Below are 17,432 nucleotides of genomic sequence, written 5' to 3'. Positions count from 1 at the left end.
CCGGTGGCCATTGTGAGCTGCTGGCAGCCAGTGAGAGCAGCTGTGAGCGGCTGACCGACGACTGACGACCACTGCCTCAGCTGGGGGGAGCACAAGGCTGATAATACCACATGGGCCAGGGAGCTGTGTCCTACACAACTAGACTGAGAAACAACGAGTGGGGAGGTAAAAGAAGGGGGGGAAGAGAAATGGTGAGATGGCCCAGAGCCCAAGAGAGGCTGGGCCCTGGGGCCCTTACGGGAGGGGCAAGGCAGGAGGGCGCCCAACCAGGCAGCAGAAACCAGACCCTGACCAGGGCAGGGGTGGCAGGAGGAGCAGATGGCGCCTTCCTGGCCCTTTAGCTGCTCAGAATCCCACCAGCAGCCTCTGGCTTTAGATGGTGGCGCCCCTTCCACCCACCATGGTGCTGCCTGTGTTCTCCTCAGGGGCGTCAGTACTTGGAGTCCGCAAGGCCCATGTGTCCCTGAGACCTTGGCTCACAGCCCAGCAGGAGTGGGCAGGACCGCCTGGTCCCCACCAAGTTAAAGGCTCTGTCTCCCTAGGTGGTACCCCTGCGGGCCACGGTGGCCGTGCCCGAGCTGCAGCTCTCCACCAGCTGGGTGGACTTCGGCACCTGCTTTGTGAACCAGGGGCGGGTCCGGGACGTCTACCTCATGAACCTGAGCGGCTGCCGGAGCTACTGGGCTGTGCTGATGGGTATGTCATGCCCTCCTGTCTGCCCACTGCTCCCTAGTGTGGCTGGGCTAGGACCCCCAGGAAGGGCTCAGTGTTCCCTAGCCATACAGGCTAGCTCCCAAGGGCTAGTGCCACCTGGGAATTCCTGCAGAGATGGCTAGCTCCCCAGCCCCAGGTGATCCACAGGGTTGCCCATCAGAGGGGAGGGGACTTCCTGAGGCGGAGCACGGAGCCGCCTGCCCTCCTGTGTGCTCCCTTCCCCTCGGTGCAGGCCAGCGGGAACTGGACAAGGACCCTGCGGCCTTCAGGGTCTCCCCAAGCAGTGGACTGCTGGAAGCACGACCAGTCAATGCGCCTCCGCCCTTCATCATCCTGGAGGTTCTCTTCACTGCCAGGTACGGCCAGACCCTCTAAGCCTCCCCGTCACTGCCCGCGGGCCCAGGGCTCCTTCCTAATCTCAGTCCCCTGCGGCCCACAGGAGCAATGAGCTGTATGAGTCCACGCTGGTGGTGGAAGGTGTGCTCGGTGAGAAGGCCTGCACCCTGCAGCTCCGGGGCCAAGGCTCCTATGACGAGAGCTATATGTCACCTACCAGCTCTGAGGCTCTGCCCTTGGACCCCCAGCTTTGGCAATAAACATGGCCAAGAGCTACAGAATGGGCGCACACTGGACAACCTCTGGGCAGCTCCTCGAATGGAGGGACCCCCTTCCATGGCAGTGGTCTCAGCCTAGGCCCCGCATTTACATCCTCAGAGCTAATATAAAGAATAGGCCTTATCACTAGAGACCATGGCGGTTGAGAATCAGTACTCAGATTGAGCAGAGGCAAGACCAGCATGGCAAGAACTGGCCTTTGGGATAAACCACAGCCACCAAGATAAGCTAACATACATTTACTGTCTCTGCACTCCTCAGCCATGAGGCCTATTCCCCAGGAGTTACATGGAAGCCTTTGTGGCCTGGATGACCCAATACCTCACCCACTCCTGTCCTGTATCATCTGTGATCGCGTTCACATTTTCCAGATTAGCTCAAGTGCCTTGATTTGCCCATTGCTGCCACCAGTGCTGGATTTTCCCTACGGCGTCCTATCTGTAGTGTTGCTTTCTGGCCTCCAGGGCAGGACTGTCTAGGCAGCGCCTCCATCAGTTTCCAGGGTATTCAAAGACAGCAGCGGCTCCCATTCCGGTCCCGATGCACATGGATACCACCCCATATGCCCTGTGGAAGCAACACTGTGTTGACTGGGTGAGGGTACAAAGGGAAGAGGCCCCACCACCAAGCTCTCCCCAGACCAGGCGGAGCTGGGTGGACCAAGGCCTTCGTGGCACAGAGGATGCAAATCTACGGCATGTGGTTGGGTCCCTGACTGCCCACCTAGGCACACACACAGTGGCAGATGCCTGTATAGGCCAGGGTCCCCTTCACAGCTGGCCCTCAGAGAAAAGGGAAGCCACACCCCTGCATCCTCAGAATGTGTGTATGTATGCATCCCCCACGACACCCCCACAGGGAGCCAGCCTCACCTCTTCTTGCGGCGCTTCAGCTCATTGAGCAGCGTGATCACCTGCCGAGCCCCAGTGCAGCCCAGTGGGTGGCCCAAGGCCACAGCACCCCCCAAAGGGTTGACCTTCTCAGGGGGGATTCCTAGCTTCTCCACACAGTAGACGGCCTGAAAGGAGGCAGAGCATCAGCTACAGCTCCCTCCCCTGTCCCCTGCACCACTGGCTCCAACTGGGCTGCCCAGGGCCCAGGCACTGGAGAGAAACAAAGGCTTACCTGGCTGGCAAAGGCCTCATTGATCTCAAAGATGTCCACATCACGTACTGTCAGCCCTGCAGGCAGGGAGGAGACCTAAGCTGACCCAGTGGCCCCTTACCTTTGCCCTTTCAGATGAATGAATGGGTCCTGGCTGTGGGGTCAGGAAGGGCTTGGGGGAGGGGTGCCAGTCTGCTCCCCCTTCACTCTGCAGCAGACACAGGACTACCCCCCTCCGGCAATAGGATGAGAGGCAGAAGTAGGACCCAGGTAGGATCCAGATTTAGGGTGTGAAGGAGCCACCTTACCTGCTTTTTGCAAAGCTACAGGGATGGCATAGGCAGGTCCAATGCCCATGACGTCAGGCGGGACCCCAACCACTGCATAGGACCTCAGGACCCCAAGGATGGGAAGGCCCAACTCTTCTGCCTTGGACCTCCGGGCCAGCAGGATGGCAGCTGCCCCATCGCTCACCTGGCTAGAGTTTCCTAGAGGCAAATCGCAGGGGTAAGAAGGCCCCCCCATGTCCACCTTGCCTGGTGGCTCCAAGCTCCCAGAGAACACTTAGCATGGACATGGCCCCTTCCTTTCCCCCTCCCCCAGCCCAGTCTCACCAGCGGTGGTAGAGCCGCCCTTCTTGAAGGAAGGCTTCAGTTTGGCCAGGCCCTCCATGGTGGTACTGGGGCGGATACCCTCATCCTGGGCCACGGTGACACTCCTCTCGGTGCCCTTGTCATCGTGGACCGTGGTGGTCACAGGCACAATCTCAGCTTGGAAACAGCCCTTGCTCTGGGCTCTGGCTGCCCTGCCAGCACCATGGACAGCCAGGCTCAGGCACCCTTGGGATTCCCTTCCTTTCTGGGGCCCCTCCACTGCCTCCACCCCCTGCCCACTGGGGCAGACATGCAAGCTCAGACTGCTAAATGCTGGGACACGCTCGCCTTGGAGCTCTGAGGGACTGGTGTGGGTTCCCCACCATCCCCACCTGGCCCGGGGCGTGGGAGGCCAAGGCCTCACGGGGCCTTCTCTGCAATCAGCCTCAGATCTTCAGATCCCGACCAATCCCAGCCTTGAAGGGAGGAGGAGGCATGGAGTGGTGGCTCCTGTTTGAGCCTGTCACCAAAGAGGGACTAAGCCTGCTTGGCTCTCCCTGCCAAACTGAGGATGGAGGCCCTGGGTTCTACAAAGTTTTCTGTTTGATCCCAATGGCTCAATTGCATCTGTTCCCCACGCCAGTCTTTGCTTATTTAAAGTAACATACTAAACTACTTGATGAACCTTAGTATTGAAACAGTGTAAAATCACAAAGCATTTTAAGGTGATCCTTGTAATAATCATAGGCAAGACGTAAGTGCCTGGGGGCATTTCCATGGGACGAAACCACAGGTTTCACCAAATTCTCGATGGTTACTTGACCCCCCTGCCTCAGAGAAGCCCACCTGGCTGGATACTATGTCCTTCCTTTGCTGTCCTCTCTCTGGGAAGCTGGGGCTTGCTTCAACCTGCCCCCGCCCAGAGGCCTGAGCCCCTGCCTCAGGATGCTACCCCAGACCATGGAGTGGTCCAGAAGCTGGGTGCCGGGGTCCCCAGCAATACTGGCCCCAAACTCCAGGCTATCCAGAGGAGGCCCTGCCTACCATGTCTAATCACCAAACCACAGCAGTTACGGTAGAGACGACTCCTGGCTCTCCTTACACCCCCCAGTGAGTAGATGGGGAAACCGAGGCCCACTAGGGAGAAGACACTCAGGGTGAACAGAGAGGAGTAGGACATGGAAGTGCTAGCAGGGCACAGCGGCCCTGGCCCCTGTTCACCTCTCCATCCTGGGAGGCCCGAGGCTTGGAAAGCTTTCACTGCCTTGCTGTAGCCTACGGACAGCTCATCGATCAGCCTCAAAACCTCACTCTCTGCCCTTTAAACAGCCCCCGCCAAACAGCACTCACTTTTGCTGGGAAGCCAGTGCAAAGGCATCCTGCTTCTCCCGCGAAATGCCAAACCGCTCAGCTACATTTTCCGAGGTTATCCTAGAAGATAAACAGCAAACTGCGGTGAGGGCTGGCAGCCCGGGGACTGGCCAGTCGGAGAGCCATGCTACGGTCTGGGACCCAGGGCTGTAGGCAGGGGAGGCCAGGAAGGCCAGTCCATGTCACAGAGACAGTAGTGACGACTCAGGGCTGAATGTAGGGGCGCAGACAGGGAGTCAGCCAGATCCTGAGAAGCTCGTACACCCAAGACCAGAAGAGAAGAGGGGCAGATGAGGGTATGGGTGGGGCACTAACGGGCCAGCTTCTATGCCTCAGGAAAACTGCTTCAACGTGGGAGATGAAGATGAGGACTTTCAAGTCCCCGCTGGGAAGGCCACACCTAGGCTTTCTGCTCACCAGTGTTGGCACCTACCCTCATCTCAGGAACCCAGAGCCACCGATAGGCCTTCCAGCCTGGGCTTCTGGCTTTATAGGCTACCCTGGGAGATATGGGCACTGGCAGTGGAGGCAGCCAGGGCACTGCCCCTCTCTGAACCTCAAGTGGAGCCAGGACTCCTTGCCCATGGACCCTGGGAGCTCCCTGACACAACAACAGAGCTCTGGTATTATGCAAACACAACCCACTTTTGACGTTGCATCTCACAGGGCCGAAGTTCCCTCACCAGCACGTCAGGTAAGCAAAAGCTTCCCACATCCTCAACTTTCTAGGCCTCCAAGACTTTGGGGTACAGCTGCCATCATCCCTGTGTAACTGAGCCCCTCAGGGTGGGAGTGACAGGCTGGGCCATGTTTGGAAACCCAGAGGCACAGACAGGACCTGGGGGCCTCAGGAAAGGGAAGTCAGGGGCAGTAGCAAGTCCCATCCCCAGGGTCTCTGCAGAGCAGTCCACGCCCAAAAGCAGGAAGCCTGGGTTGGCACCGCTCGTCACAAGATGGTCCAAGTTCCCATGCCCCTGCTCCTGGCAAGGCAGGGGGCCGAGGGGGCACAGGCACACAGCTACAGGTGGACACTCACCCCATAGGAATCAGGCAATCTCTGGCCTTCTCCTTCTCCACCAAGCGCGAAGTAATGTTTCCAGGGTTCCCTCTGTCCGCCAGGGACATGGACTCCACCCTAAGAAGGAGGTAATCACTAGCAAGACTCCCCCAAGGATAGCTGTGCATCTGGCAAGTGCTGGTTAATAGCCAGGGAAACCAGGGCAGGGCACTGGCCAGCAGGGCAGAGCTGGGGTGCAGGCTGCTGAGCCCTGCCTCTACCTCCACCCCCATCCCACAGTCCCATTGCTTCTCAAAGGTAGCTGCTACTGCAGCCCATCAGCCTGGCGTCAGCCACAGAGGGGAAAACACCTCCAACAAGCCCGGCCCTGCCCTCAGGGACCACAAATTCAGAGGAGAAAAAAGATAAGTATTTTAAAAGCTGCAGATCAAAGAGCGATGTGACCTGCATAGACAAGGAGATGCGAGAAGACGAGATCTCAGTTTAGTGTGGTCAAAAAGGGCTCTGAGGAGGTAGGGGAACAAAAAGCCTCAAGGGATGATGACACATAAACTCCACCCAAATATTTTTCATGTGTCCAGTGCTATTTTAAAAACTTTTCAGGTATTAGAGTGCTTCAAAGTGTCAGTCACATGATGTAAGCCCTAGAGTGCTGGCTGTTATCACTCGATTTAATCTCACCAACTTCGAAAGGGCCACAGTAGTAATCACCATTTTATAGATGAAGACACTGAGGCCCAGAGAGGCTGAGTAACTTGTCCATGGTCACTCAGCTGGGATCCAAATTTAGGTAGTCTTGCCCCAGAACCCACTCCCAACTAGCATGATCAAAGCCTACGGGGGACAGTCAGCCCGTGATGTGGGCGACAGTCCTGGCCCAGACCCTTAATACCCTAGTAACGTGGTCTTTAACCTGCTTGGGGACCTCGGATGCCTTCTAAGAAACTCTGAAGGCCCAGCCTTCTCCTCCAGTTACCCATACTCCTCCCTGCCCCAGTGAGCTAGAGAAACATGAGCGATGGATCAGAGGGCAGACAGGGCAGTAGCCCTTGGCCAGCCAAAGTCCCTGCAGTGTGGGCTTTGGCTCTATTACAGCTGCAGACACAACCCGGTGCCAGTCGGCACAGCCCTGAGATGGCCCAGCAATGCTTCTAGTCTAGAAACGCTATCGAGAGGAACCGAAGGGCAGAGGGAGCAAACCCTGGAGCTGCTCGCCTCCCTGGACCTACCAAAGCCCTCGCTTGGCCTGCCCTCTCAGCACCAGATGCCCACCCAAGCCTGGGCCACAATGCCCTTACCCTCTCTGGGGGCACTGCCCAATCCAACTTGTGCAGCTGCATATGCTGCGGCCAAAGATGGAGCTGCAGCTGACAGTGACCAAACCACCACAGCTCTGACCATGCCCCTCAGAACAAGGTAGGCAGCCAGAAGTTTCCACCTTGGACCAGGGCAGGGGTCTAATGAATAAACTAGTTATACAGTAGGCAGCTGTCCTTGGCTTTGGGGAACCAAAACTGCAACAGCAGCAGCATGAATCAACTAGGGCCACAGAACGAAACCCAAGAGCTATATTTTTTCCTAATACTTGGCCACATTTTCCAGCCTACCAGATTTCCAAGAAAGAAAGCTTTTAAAAGCCAACTTCCTCTCCCCATTAGTGCTGAGAGGTGTGAGCAATTCCTGAGCAGCCAGAGCTGGGGGCTACTAAGCTGAATTTGTAGGAACTCTCTAACCTTCTCCCAGTCAGCTGCCTAAAGGGGCTAATCCTAAAGGGGACAATCCTGAAATCATGGCCTCTGAGAACTCAGGAGGTCAGTATTAGTTTTATTGTTACAAGCTGGTTAATAAGCTCTGGCAGAAAGAAATTCTTACCCACAAGCCATGCCAATGTCATAACACCCATTTCTGATGCCACCTGCAACAAAAGCATTTCATAAACATCCTTCAGCAGAGTCTGTCTGTTCTGGAAACAGGGGAACCTCTTCCCTACCTGGTCTCTAAGTGGGACTCAGCCCCAGCATCAGAGATGGAAGACCCAGGGAGTGTCCAGAAAAGGCTGGGGGTAGCCTTATGTTTCTATGGTTAGAGTCCTTTCAGAAATCCCTATTGCTTGTCCAGTAGATAGAAACTTTGCTGACACAAACTCATGGAGCCAGGACTAAGGCCAGGCTGTAGCAATGGGCACCCCCCCCAGTCACAACTTACCAGCTATGTTGGCCACTGCCTGGAGCCCTGAAGAACACTGTCTATTGACAGCAGACAAAGGTACAGTCTCTGGGATGTCACTGAAACAGAAGATGAGACCATAGAGTCAGCCCCTCTCCCCTACCAGGCTCTCCCATCTCACAGAAAGCAGGCTGTGTGTATTCCTGGCCAATATGACTGCCCCACCAGCCGGGTAGAAAGACCAAGGGAACAAACCCAATCCAATAGCCCTGCTCCCACTCAAGGCCAGATACATACTGGGCAGACCCCATCTCTCCAGACGCTTGCTCCCCAGCGCCCCAGAAGCACATGCCCTCCCATCCTGTGGTTCTCCTCGACCAGGGCCAGCATAGGGCCAGCCATAGCGATCCTCTTACTCTCCCTCTAAGATTCAGAAATGAAAACTCTACATCTCTGTTTACCCCAAAGAACAGAGAAGAGGACCTCGTGCTGGGGCAGAACCAGAGGAAAGAAATGTCTAAAGGATAGGGCCAGAAACATCCCTACTCTTCAGCCTCACTAATAACCATATGACTAACCTTTTCTCTTCCCCTTGTCTCTGGAAAACTTGCTCCCAGCTGGTCAAAGAACCTGAGGTATACCAGGTGTTCTATCATCCCTTGTTCTGGTGGGTTCCCCCAGGCTCTCACCCTGGTCCCTGGCCTGGAAGGGTGGGGCTGCCCCTTTTGATGTAACCTGCCCAGGCCAAGGGTACAAAGCCCTGGGGAAATCACAGACCCTCACCAAACCCATGGACTCAAGCTCAGGGAGTCAAAGAACTCTGGCGATTCTGGTGTGCAGCCAGGGTTGGGAACACCTTAGCTAGTGCCCAGGCCAGGCTCTGCTGAGACCCTCTCAGGTGGATAGCTTCCTAGGCCCGTGCAGCCTATTTAACCCTTCCCAGGTCCCCTAACTCCTTACTGCCTAGTTACCACCTCTACACCCAACCCACCAAGTGTTCACTAAACACTTAGTCAGTACAAGACACCTCCTGAGGGATGCTGACATGATATAGTGCCCAAGAGGACACCCAATCAACACACAAAGAGTAACTAGCAGAGATGGAAATAAAGTAAGATGGCAGAGCACATCACAGGGAAGCACATATTGGAGAGGCAGGGGCACTCGTTTTAAGCCTGGGAGCTCGGGGAACTCTGGCCAAAATGGGGAACTTGTGTTTGGGCAAGGTTAGCTAGGGCAGAGAGAAGAGGTAGGGACAACACTCCATGGGGACAGAATGACTAGCGTAGAGAATAGAGGGATGAAAAAGGAAGAGTCAAGGTGAGGAGGCAGCTGGGAGATAAGGCTGGAAGGTAAGTCTGGAGCCAGATCCTGGAGTCCTTGAACTCCAGGCTGAGCAGTCTGAACCTCTCCTAGTCCCTAGAGGTTTTGTCGCTTTTCCTGTTCCTACACTAGCTAATGTTCCCATTCTCTATGCAGCTGGGAGTACAAACAGAACTAAGTGGTTCTTACATCGACACATGAGACTAGTTTAAACACTCCTCCTCTGCCTTAGGACAGCAAGCGGTGAAGGGCACGTTTACCGGGGCCGCCCTCAGGGTTCTGCCCTGTCCCCAAGTCTCTGCTGATGGGATATACCTGGAGGCCTCAGCTTGTTCAACTGGCACGAAAAAGCTCACTGTCACCCTTCAGTGTTCCTACCTGGTTATTTACCTGGCAAAAGAGGACAGAGTCCATCCAGTATTTACAAAAGGCAAGCAACAAGCTGACTTGGCTAAAAATCAGGTCAGAGATCTTTTGCTCTAGTCCCAAAGACTGTTTGTCCTGGCTCAGTGCCAGGTAACACATGTTCCCTTCAAATTAGGGGAAAGGTAGGGTTCACAAGCGTGGGTGCCCAGGACTCTGGCTGCCTCTAGGTCTGGTGTCCAACCTGATCCTCCCCCATCAACATGTTGAGGCCTGAGCCCACCCAAGAGTCAAAATGGCCCACCCAGAGCTAGAACTGTTCAAGTTTACCTCAGAAACTGGGCGATGCGGGCCATAACCGCCCCGGCCCCTGGCTGAAGCACATTTCCTGTGGACAACAAAACTTAATTCAGTGCCAGGTGGTGGTCTGGGCACTAAGGTACAGCTGTGAATAGCAGAGAGGGGACATTCCAGATCTTCAGAAGCATGAGCCCTCAGCAGGCTCACTTGATTCTCTGGAATTTCAAGGCCTGGAGCAGCTATTCAGCAGTTTGTCCTGGTCATACACTAGACCCAGCCCTTGAGGGTCCCAAGCTCCATTGCCCATGCACCCTGCCTTTCCAAATCAACACACACTGGGCAGGCTGCCCACCTCTAAAAGTAACATGGAAAGGAAGAAACAATGCAATGCAAAGTCTGAAGTCTAATGAACTGGTTCTGTCAGTTACAGAGATGAGTATCTGAAAATGCACACCTCCACCAGTGTCCTCTGCCAATCTCTGCTTCTCTCCTAGGTGGAACTGATTTCCCCACCTAGAGGTGGCACCTACAGTATTTGATGACTCTTGCCACATTATGGTATTTTGTTTTGAGGCTAGAGGACTGGGAGTGGGGAAAAAGGGTTGGACTGATGGTCAAGAGGCCTGGATTCACGCGAAAAGTTCTGCCAATTCCCCAGGCCTCAGTTTTTCCATGTGTAAGTGAGGAGTTGGACTAGATGATGTTTGATGTTCCCTCTGTTCTGTTGTGGCAGCGATCGGATGTCAGGATAGGAAGAGAACCCTACAGTCTCCTGTGTGCTAGGGTGTCCTCAAACCCCTGTGCCAAGTACCCTGGCGTTAGAATGTCTGTCACTCGAGAGCTCTGCTTTCTACCATAACATGCAGAATGTGCTTGGAGGGGCACGGAAAGTGCCCGGAGGCGGAGGCGTAATCAAATTCAACTGCGTGTGACATTCCCCTCCGTGAAAACATCTGGAAAGTACCTGGAGGATAGGCAGGTATTTGAGGAGAGTTTTAGCGGGATAGGACTGCGAAGAGGACCAAGTATAGGGCCTGGATAGCGAGCTCACCCACGCAGATGTCTCCTAGCTGGGACGGGCTCAGCTTGACGTCCTGGAGAACTGCAGTCAAGACGGCCGAGAGAAGCTCGTCGGGGGTGGTGTCCTGCAGGGGGAAGTGCGGCCGCAGTGACCCCAGGCCGGCGGTGCACGAGGTCCCAGGACCCCTGCTACTCGCCCCCACTCCCACCCCATAGAGATCACAGCTCGGGAACGCAGCCACTTCTGGCGCCGAGAGGAATCGAACAGAGGGGCCATCTCACACCCGACGACGGATCCCATGGCCTCACCTTGAAGCCTCCGCGGCCCCCTCGGCCAATGGCCGTGCGCCGCCCGTGCACCACGACCACATCGTCCGCCGACTCCCGCAGAGCGCCACCCCAGCACGGCGCGGCCTGCAGCTTCGGCTGCGGGCCCGAATCAGGCCGCCGGTTCAGGTGGCCCAGCACCACCTCCAGCCTCCGCATCGCGCAGCCGGACCCCGTAGACCTCCACCCGGCCCGGAACAAAGCGCTAGAGCCAACAGACTGCCGATTGCACAGGCGCGGAACCACACCAACTGACCCAGAAGCCTATACACCGCCCACAGCTCTGCGGGACCGACGCAAAGTTCCGCCCACCTCCCCCCTAAGCCAACCAGAAGGCGAGTCTGCCTGATGTCCCGCCCCCCGCCGCAAACCAAACCATCTAAAGCAGGGCTCGCGGTCATCGCCGAGAGTCTTTCTGATCAGAGTCCCGCCTGCCGCGGCCTACGGCTGTCAAACAGGAAGTGGACCTTTCTGAAGCCCCGCCCAGGAATGCAGACGGGAAACCTTTCCACTTGCAGCCCCGCCTGCTGCCAAACCAGAGGCGGTACTTCTGGAGTCCTCTTGCTACCTTAAAGCAAATTCCGCTACTGCCTGGGCTCCCTTCACCTACTCCCCTACCCACTGGCCGCCGCCAAACAGAAGGCGGGACCGCCGGGAGCATGGCCCACCGCTTCTTGCTTGGGAAGGAGAAGGTCCGGACTCGAACCCCTTTTCCTCTTCCTAGTCTTCTCCGCTGTCCCTGGGTCCCAGCATCCGAAGTGGGAGACCTAAATAATTCCGAGACGCCCCAGAGTCCTACCTCGACATGCTTAGGCTGTCCTGGGAAGTCTCTCGAGAAGACTGAAGGAATTTTGGATTCTGAGGCGGCAGGAGAATGGATTATAGAAAGGTGCCGAGATGTGACAAGCTTCTCATCTGGAGAGAGCATCATATACCAATTTTACAGTCATTTTGGGTGATTTGATTAGTACCCACTTCCACCACTAGACTGGGGTTTGCACCAAGTCAGGAAAGGCCCCTGTGTCCTGGGAGCCTGCAACATGCTTGACAGTAGGTGATCTATAAATACCTACTGAATGAATGAATGAAGCAGAGCTCAGGACTGTATCCTCCCTCAACCCCTAAGCAGCAAGGCCAGGTTCCTCCCAATGACAGGTTCCTCCTAGACCCCAGAGAGTAGTATTGCGTTTCCCCCAGACACCGAAGGCCAGGGTGCCCTGTTACTCCCAACCCTGGAGGGTAGGGTGTGACCTCTACCTTTCAAGAGCAGGACGGTTGCATGCTTCAGACTCCAGAAGGCAGTAAGTATGCCCTTTCCCACCTCGACCTCTGAGTGTACAGCCGGAGACTCCCCGTACTCCTAGAAGTAGGATTGTGTGTTCCCAAGAGATTGGAGGTGAGGGTGGGGTGGGGGCAGACCCAATGCCTTCCTCCTTGTCCCCTCCCCGCCACCTTAAGGGCAGAACCGCATCAACTCCTCAGATCCCCAGTAGAAAGATGTGACTCCACCAACCAAATCCCAAAGAGCAAAGCCCCTGTTTCCTACAATCCCCAAAAGAGGGTCGGCGTTCCCCCGCTGCACCAGACCCTCGAGCACAGGTCGGTGGACCTCCTTAGACCCCAGAAGGCTAGTATCCAGTTCCCACATCCCATATTCCCGGTGGCCGGAGCGCAGGGGTATGGCACCCCCACCTCCGCATCTCGATGGGTGCTCCAGATTGAAGGGCAGGGCGGCACTTCTCGGAAAGAGAAACCCGCGGGGCGGGGCCGAGGGTAGGGTGCCTTACGGGAAGGAGGAAGCACGGGCCGGCGACGCGACTCTACAGCGCGGAAGCCCCAGGGCGGCTCGCCATGGCTGCAGGAGTCCCCGGCGCAGGCTCGGCGACCCCCGTCCCCTCGAAGTCCTCCCTGCCCTTGGCTGCACTCAACGTGCGAGTACGGCGCCGCCTGTCGCTGTTCCTGAATGTGCGGACGCAGGTTGCGGCCGACTGGACCGCACTGGCAGAGGAAATGGACTTCGAGTACTTGGAGATCCGGCAGCTGGAGACGCACTCCGATCCCATGGGCAGACTGCTGGACGACTGGCAGGGACGCCCCGGCGCCTCGGTGGGCCGTCTGCTGGAGCTGTTAGCTAAGCTGGGCCGCGACGATGTGTTGCTGGAACTGGGGCCCAGCATCGGTGAGGATGCCCCGTTTCCGGTCTCCTACCCGGGGTGGGGGTCTGAGGGAGCTGACCTTCACCGGCCTCAGAGGCCCTCGTTTCCTGGGGGAATTGGGGGGAAGAATTTGGCAGCCTGCAGAGGGGGAACCCTGCGGGGCCAGTTCCCTCTTTCAATATCCGGGACGGTAGGGACTGGAGAAAGGAGGTGAAAGCCAGGACAGGCAGAGAACGGAGGGAAACAGCTTAGGCAAAGGCCTTCATGTAGGGCTAGGAGTCAGAATTGGGGTTTTCTGTGGCAGTCTGGGTTGCTTCAGGTAGAGCCACAGGGCAGGTGAGGGACTGAAAGCTGACAACTTGGAAACCTCAGATCCCTGGGAAATGCGCCCCTTCCTGTCACTCGCTGACACTCACCTAAGGTTCATGGATAGGCATAGGGACAATGGCCCACAGACAGGCACATCTTGCTTGATTGGAGCCTCTGCCCTCACTCTGCACATAACCACTGGGTCTCCTGAGCCCTTCTTACATGCCCAGTACCCTGTTTACATCAGCTGTGGATTCTAGAAGCAGCAGACCTTGTGTTCTATTCTCAGGAGGCCTGGGAAGTTGGGGGCCGGGGGGAGGCACAGGGCAAAGGGACAGAAAGACACAAGCCTGGCTGTGATGGCTTCCCAGATGGCCAGAACACTATTGCTATCACTTTGGGATGGTCAGGATGCAGGCAGGAGCCCCTTTGCAGAGCTATCAAACTGTGGGTGGCACGGATGGGCTGGAGAAGCCCTGGAAAACAACATGGCCATGGAGGTGGGACAGGGGCTGGACCCACTGTGGGTAGAGGTGTGGGGCACCCCTGGGGAGCCTACCATACTCTGTCTCTTTCCCACAGAGGAGGATTGCCAAAAGTATATTCTGAAGCAGCAGCAGGAGGAGTCTGAGAAGCCCTTACAGGTGGCCGCTGTAGACAGCAGCGTCCCACGGACAGCAGAGATGGCGGGTATTACCACACTTGATGACCCCCTGGGTAAGTTCCTAATACTGCTCCCCTGGGCCAGAGGTGTTTAGAGCATGGATATTGAAAGTAGACGGATTGTAGTAGCTTGGGCAAGTCACTTAATCTCTCTGAATCTGTTTCCTCCTCTAAGAAATGGGAATAATAATAGGCCTACCTCTGGGTGGGTATGAGACTCTCATGAAATGATGTGCCTGTCTCATGGTCAACTCAGGGCTTGGCCCAGGGCTGGGAGTGGTGGGAGGTGCTCATCCTTCCTCTCCTGGGAAGGGCACTTTCTCTGAGTAGTGTCATCTCAGGGGTGGTTTAGGGTCCAGGACTAGGGTTGCCTAGGCTGGGGGCTCCTGGCTGGGCTTCTGCCCAGCCTTCCTGCACAGCTCTGACTGTCACCCTTGTGCTCCGCACCCAGGGCAAATGCCTGAGCGATTTGATGCTTTTATCTGCTACTGCTCCAGCGACATCCAGTTTGTGCAGGAGATGATCCAGCAGCTGGAACAGACAAACTATCGGCTGAAGTTGTGTGTGTCCGACCGCGATGTCCTGCCTGGCACCTGTGTCTGGTCTATCGCCAGTGAGCTCATTGAGAAGAGGTTGGCTAGGCGGCCAGGGGGCGAGTGGGTGGGTACATAAAGCCCTGCCCAGGGATCCAGATGCTGGGATTCTCCCAGTTGGGCCCTGTCTAGTCTGGGCACAGTGGGCTCCTCCCTGGGCTGTCCCTTGGGAGTGTGCTAACCTGGGTCGCCACAGAGCCTGCACCTTGCCCACTCTTCCCTAGGTGCCGCCGGATGGTGGTGGTTGTCTCAGATGATTACCTGCAAAGCAAGGAATGTGACTTCCAGACTAAGTTTGCGCTCAGCCTCTCTCCAGGTAAGCTCAGTTCTGCCCTTGCCACAGCACAGTGGGTGGTCGGGGCCTTAGGATGCCAGCTGTCCCTCACCAAGGGCCATGGATGCAACACTGAGGAACTCTTGTGGGTCTCCGCACACCTGAGTGTGTGCACGAGTACCTTTTCTTGTGCGTGAATGTGTGCTGAGGTGCTTAGTTGGGGGAGGGCTGTTGTTAACCCTTGGGCTGGGGGCTGGTCCCACCCTACTGTGGGGTGAGGGCCTGGTGCCAGCTCCATACCCCGTGGCTTGCAGGTGCCCATCAGAAGCGACTGATTCCTGTCAAGTACAAGGCAATGAAGAAAGAGTTCCCCAGCATCCTGCGGTTCATCACTGTCTGCGACTACACCAACCCCTGCACCAAATCCTGGTTCTGGACTCGCCTTGCCAAAGCCTTGTCCCTGCCCTGAAGACGGCCCTGGGACCCCAGGGTGTGCATGTCTGTCCGCCAGTACGTGTACTTCTGGCCCGGCCACCCCCTGTGGTTGTAGGGGGACTGTGTTCCACTTGCCTCGCAATTCTTGGAGATACCAACTCCACAGAGACATCTGCAGCCGTGGTACAGACCTGGACATCGCATCTCCCATCCTGCATGGACTCAGTGGCTGTAAGTGTGTCCACTTGCTGGGTTATCAGCCAGGACACTGAAAACCAGAGGCAGCTAACAACTAACAAGTGGACCAGCGGAGGCAGCTCTGAGCTGTCCACACATTTTAGACCTTAGTTTTTCCACTAGAGAACTGAGTAGGGTGGGAGAACAGGCAGTAGCTATGTTTGAATCACTGTAGGAAATGGTGAGGCATTGTTCTGGCTCTCTTGGGGAGACATCTTGGCTGAGAAAGAGCTGCTCCATACGTTGACCACTGCTGGGAAACATTCCTCCCTGGGCCTCCTACACAGAGTTTTCCCATCAACCTTCTGTAAATTGATTGCCTTACAGTTGTTTGCTGGGACCAGTTTACAGCAGGTGACCACACAAGAGCCTCCTGCCCCAAACCTTGTGGGCACATGACACATACAAACACAGAGACACATACACACTCACACACACACACACTCACACACCTCCATGCACGCGTTTCCCTGGGTACAACGCCCAGGTATGGCTGGGTGAGATAGTCCTACCACTGGACAAAGATAGGACCCTCTTCTATTGCTTTTCTCTTTCTTCTCACTTCACTGAAACTAGACTCAAGAAAGGACCAAATACGCCAGCATTTACACCTTCAGTGAAACGCAGAGCAAGGAAGAGGGCTGCTTGAACTCACACGGCAAGTCAGCTCCCGCACAGCTGTGTTTCCCTCCCTGGGGGATTTGTACCTTAGTTAACGTCAAGCTCTCCTTTGGGGAGAAAATGTCATGGTCTCAGGTCTCTGTCCCAGGGTAGAACCTAGGACCCTAAATCTAATAGAAAATGGGTGCCTTCTCTGCTCCACCTCTAGCCAGGGTGGGAGCAACGTACCTTTCCTCAGGGTCTGGGGAGGGACTGGAGGCCCCCCTGCACAATCGTAGTGAAGCACTTAGTTATCATGCACCTATCTCCACTTTGATATTGGGGAGTATTTTACAACAATTTCTACAAAGTGTCTCACACCTATTTTGTATGTATTGTGAGAATTTCAAAGAGCTGAGAAATGCCTGTATTTGTCATTTCTCTTTCTGTATCCTGGTTTTATAATAAAGAGTTTTCTACTTTGGGAACAGCAGGTTTCATTTGTGTCTGAAGGAGTTTAGAAGCAATAACGGGATAAGGCTCCTGGGTCAGAAAAAGGGGCTCACTGGGTAGGTTCCGGTGGGTTTGACAGAGCTTCCGGAAGGCTGGCCCCCTCCTCACCAGGGCTGCGGGCAGAACCTGGAATGGCAGCCTCGGCTTCAGACACTGTGGAGACTGCTTGCCTCCACCAAGTTGGTCTTCCCTTGGGCTGTGCCATGCTCCTGGGTGCTGGCCTAGCCACTGGGCAGGGGCTGCTCTTCTAGGCTCCGAGGAGAGTCTGGAAGAACCTCTGTTCCAGCCACTGATCTAGTTGCACGTCAATGGGAGGGTTTGACCTCCAGACTCATTGGTTGTGAGGACTGGCCTTGACTAATGGAGTTGTGGTGCAGGGGCTGACCCTGCAGAGCACGATCTGCCTCAGCAGGGCTCTGGTGCCTGCCCAATCTGCCCCTTGGCTGTGTCATTTTTGGAGGTGGCTGGGTGATACTCCAGCTTGTTTCAAAGCTGGCCGCTAGGGTGCCAGCCCCAGGACCACCTGGGAGGGGACCCGCTGCAGATCAAGTTTAGCCATAGGCCAGTGTCCCACCGGGGGCCACCTGGCAGGAGCCGCAAAGGTATCCCCAGATGGCCTCCTTCCGTGCTGTGCCATGACTGGAAGTGCCTTGAGAGGCCAAGCTGCGAACCAAGGCCAGCTGCAGCTAGTGCTGGGCTTAGGGCTGCTCAACCAGAGATACAGGACACGCTCGAGCC

At 56.1% G+C, this 17,432-nt stretch overlaps 3 protein-coding genes across 10 annotated transcripts in view; 2 read left to right on the top strand and 1 right to left on the bottom strand.

Annotated features, from left to right (window-relative positions):
- The window catches only part of DLEC1 (DLEC1 cilia and flagella associated protein), a 57,329-nt gene extending 55,886 nt beyond the window's left edge, over positions 1-1,443 (top strand). For all 6 annotated transcript variants that reach the window (XM_019727618.3, XM_088798266.1, XM_088798267.1 and 3 more), the window contains 3 exons: positions 543-696; positions 947-1,070; positions 1,154-1,443. In XM_019727618.3, coding sequence (XP_019583177.3) covers positions 543-696; positions 947-1,070; positions 1,154-1,310 — 435 coding nt within the window. In that variant the 3' untranslated portion in view covers positions 1,311-1,443. The remainder of the gene's footprint in view (positions 1-542; positions 697-946; positions 1,071-1,153) is intronic.
- Positions 1,444-1,553: 110 nt separating this feature from the next.
- Positions 1,554-11,215, bottom strand: ACAA1 (acetyl-CoA acyltransferase 1). The gene is made up of 12 exons (XM_019727619.3): positions 10,897-11,215; positions 10,619-10,712; positions 9,598-9,655; positions 7,621-7,700; positions 7,288-7,330; positions 5,434-5,532; positions 4,377-4,457; positions 3,048-3,238; positions 2,742-2,921; positions 2,455-2,510; positions 2,202-2,347; positions 1,554-1,896 (listed from the first exon to the last, which is right to left on the bottom strand). The coding sequence occupies exons 1-12, from the start codon at positions 11,071-11,073 to the stop codon at positions 1,821-1,823; spliced, it is 1,281 nt and encodes a 426-aa protein (XP_019583178.1). The 5' UTR covers positions 11,074-11,215; the 3' UTR covers positions 1,554-1,820.
- A 133-nt stretch (positions 11,216-11,348) lies between these two features.
- Positions 11,349-16,669, top strand: MYD88 (MYD88 innate immune signal transduction adaptor). Of its 3 annotated transcripts, none has more exons than XM_019727620.3 (5): positions 11,349-13,093; positions 13,962-14,096; positions 14,494-14,674; positions 14,860-14,951; positions 15,224-16,669. In XM_019727620.3, the coding sequence occupies exons 1-5, from the start codon at positions 12,766-12,768 to the stop codon at positions 15,376-15,378; spliced, it is 891 nt and encodes a 296-aa protein (XP_019583179.2). In that variant the 5' UTR covers positions 11,349-12,765; the 3' UTR covers positions 15,379-16,669. The 3 variants fall into 3 exon arrangements, with proteins under 3 accessions (XP_019583179.2, XP_074168713.1, XP_074168714.1); XM_074312612.2 differs by having other exon boundaries at positions 14,494-14,655; positions 15,224-15,377; XM_074312613.2 differs by having other exon boundaries at positions 14,494-14,683; positions 14,909-14,951; positions 15,224-15,377.
- The last annotated feature ends 763 nt before the right edge of the window (positions 16,670-17,432 follow it).

Source organism: Rhinolophus sinicus, chromosome 5 (assembly GCF_057876585.1).
Source record: "Rhinolophus sinicus isolate RSI-liver-muscle chromosome 5, RSI-T2T, whole genome shotgun sequence".
NCBI lineage: Eukaryota > Metazoa > Chordata > Mammalia > Chiroptera > Rhinolophidae > Rhinolophus > Rhinolophus sinicus.
Note: the sequence above shows the minus strand (reverse complement) of the source record. Positions and strands in the feature narration are given on the sequence as shown.

Excerpts from the sequence above, each read along its gene's own strand:
- ACAA1 (XM_019727619.3), bottom strand. The coding sequence starts at position 11,073 with ATGCGGAGGCTGGAGGTGGTGCTGGGCCACCTGAACCGGCGGCCTGAT. Across the intron at positions 4,458-5,433 it reads GATTGCCTGATTCCTATGGG|GATAACCTCGGAAAATGTAG; the intron begins GTGAGTGTCCAC and ends TTTATCTTCTAG. Across the intron at positions 2,348-2,454 it reads ATGAGGCCTTTGCCAGCCAG|GCCGTCTACTGTGTGGAGAA; the intron begins GTAAGCCTTTGT and ends GCCTCCTTTCAG.
- MYD88 (XM_019727620.3), top strand. The coding sequence starts at position 12,766 with ATGGCTGCAGGAGTCCCCGGCGCAGGCTCGGCGACCCCCGTCCCCTCG. Across the intron at positions 13,094-13,961 it reads GGAACTGGGGCCCAGCATCG|AGGAGGATTGCCAAAAGTAT; the intron begins GTGAGGATGCCC and ends TCTTTCCCACAG. Across the intron at positions 14,675-14,859 it reads AGTGAGCTCATTGAGAAGAG|GTGCCGCCGGATGGTGGTGG; the intron begins GTTGGCTAGGCG and ends ACTCTTCCCTAG.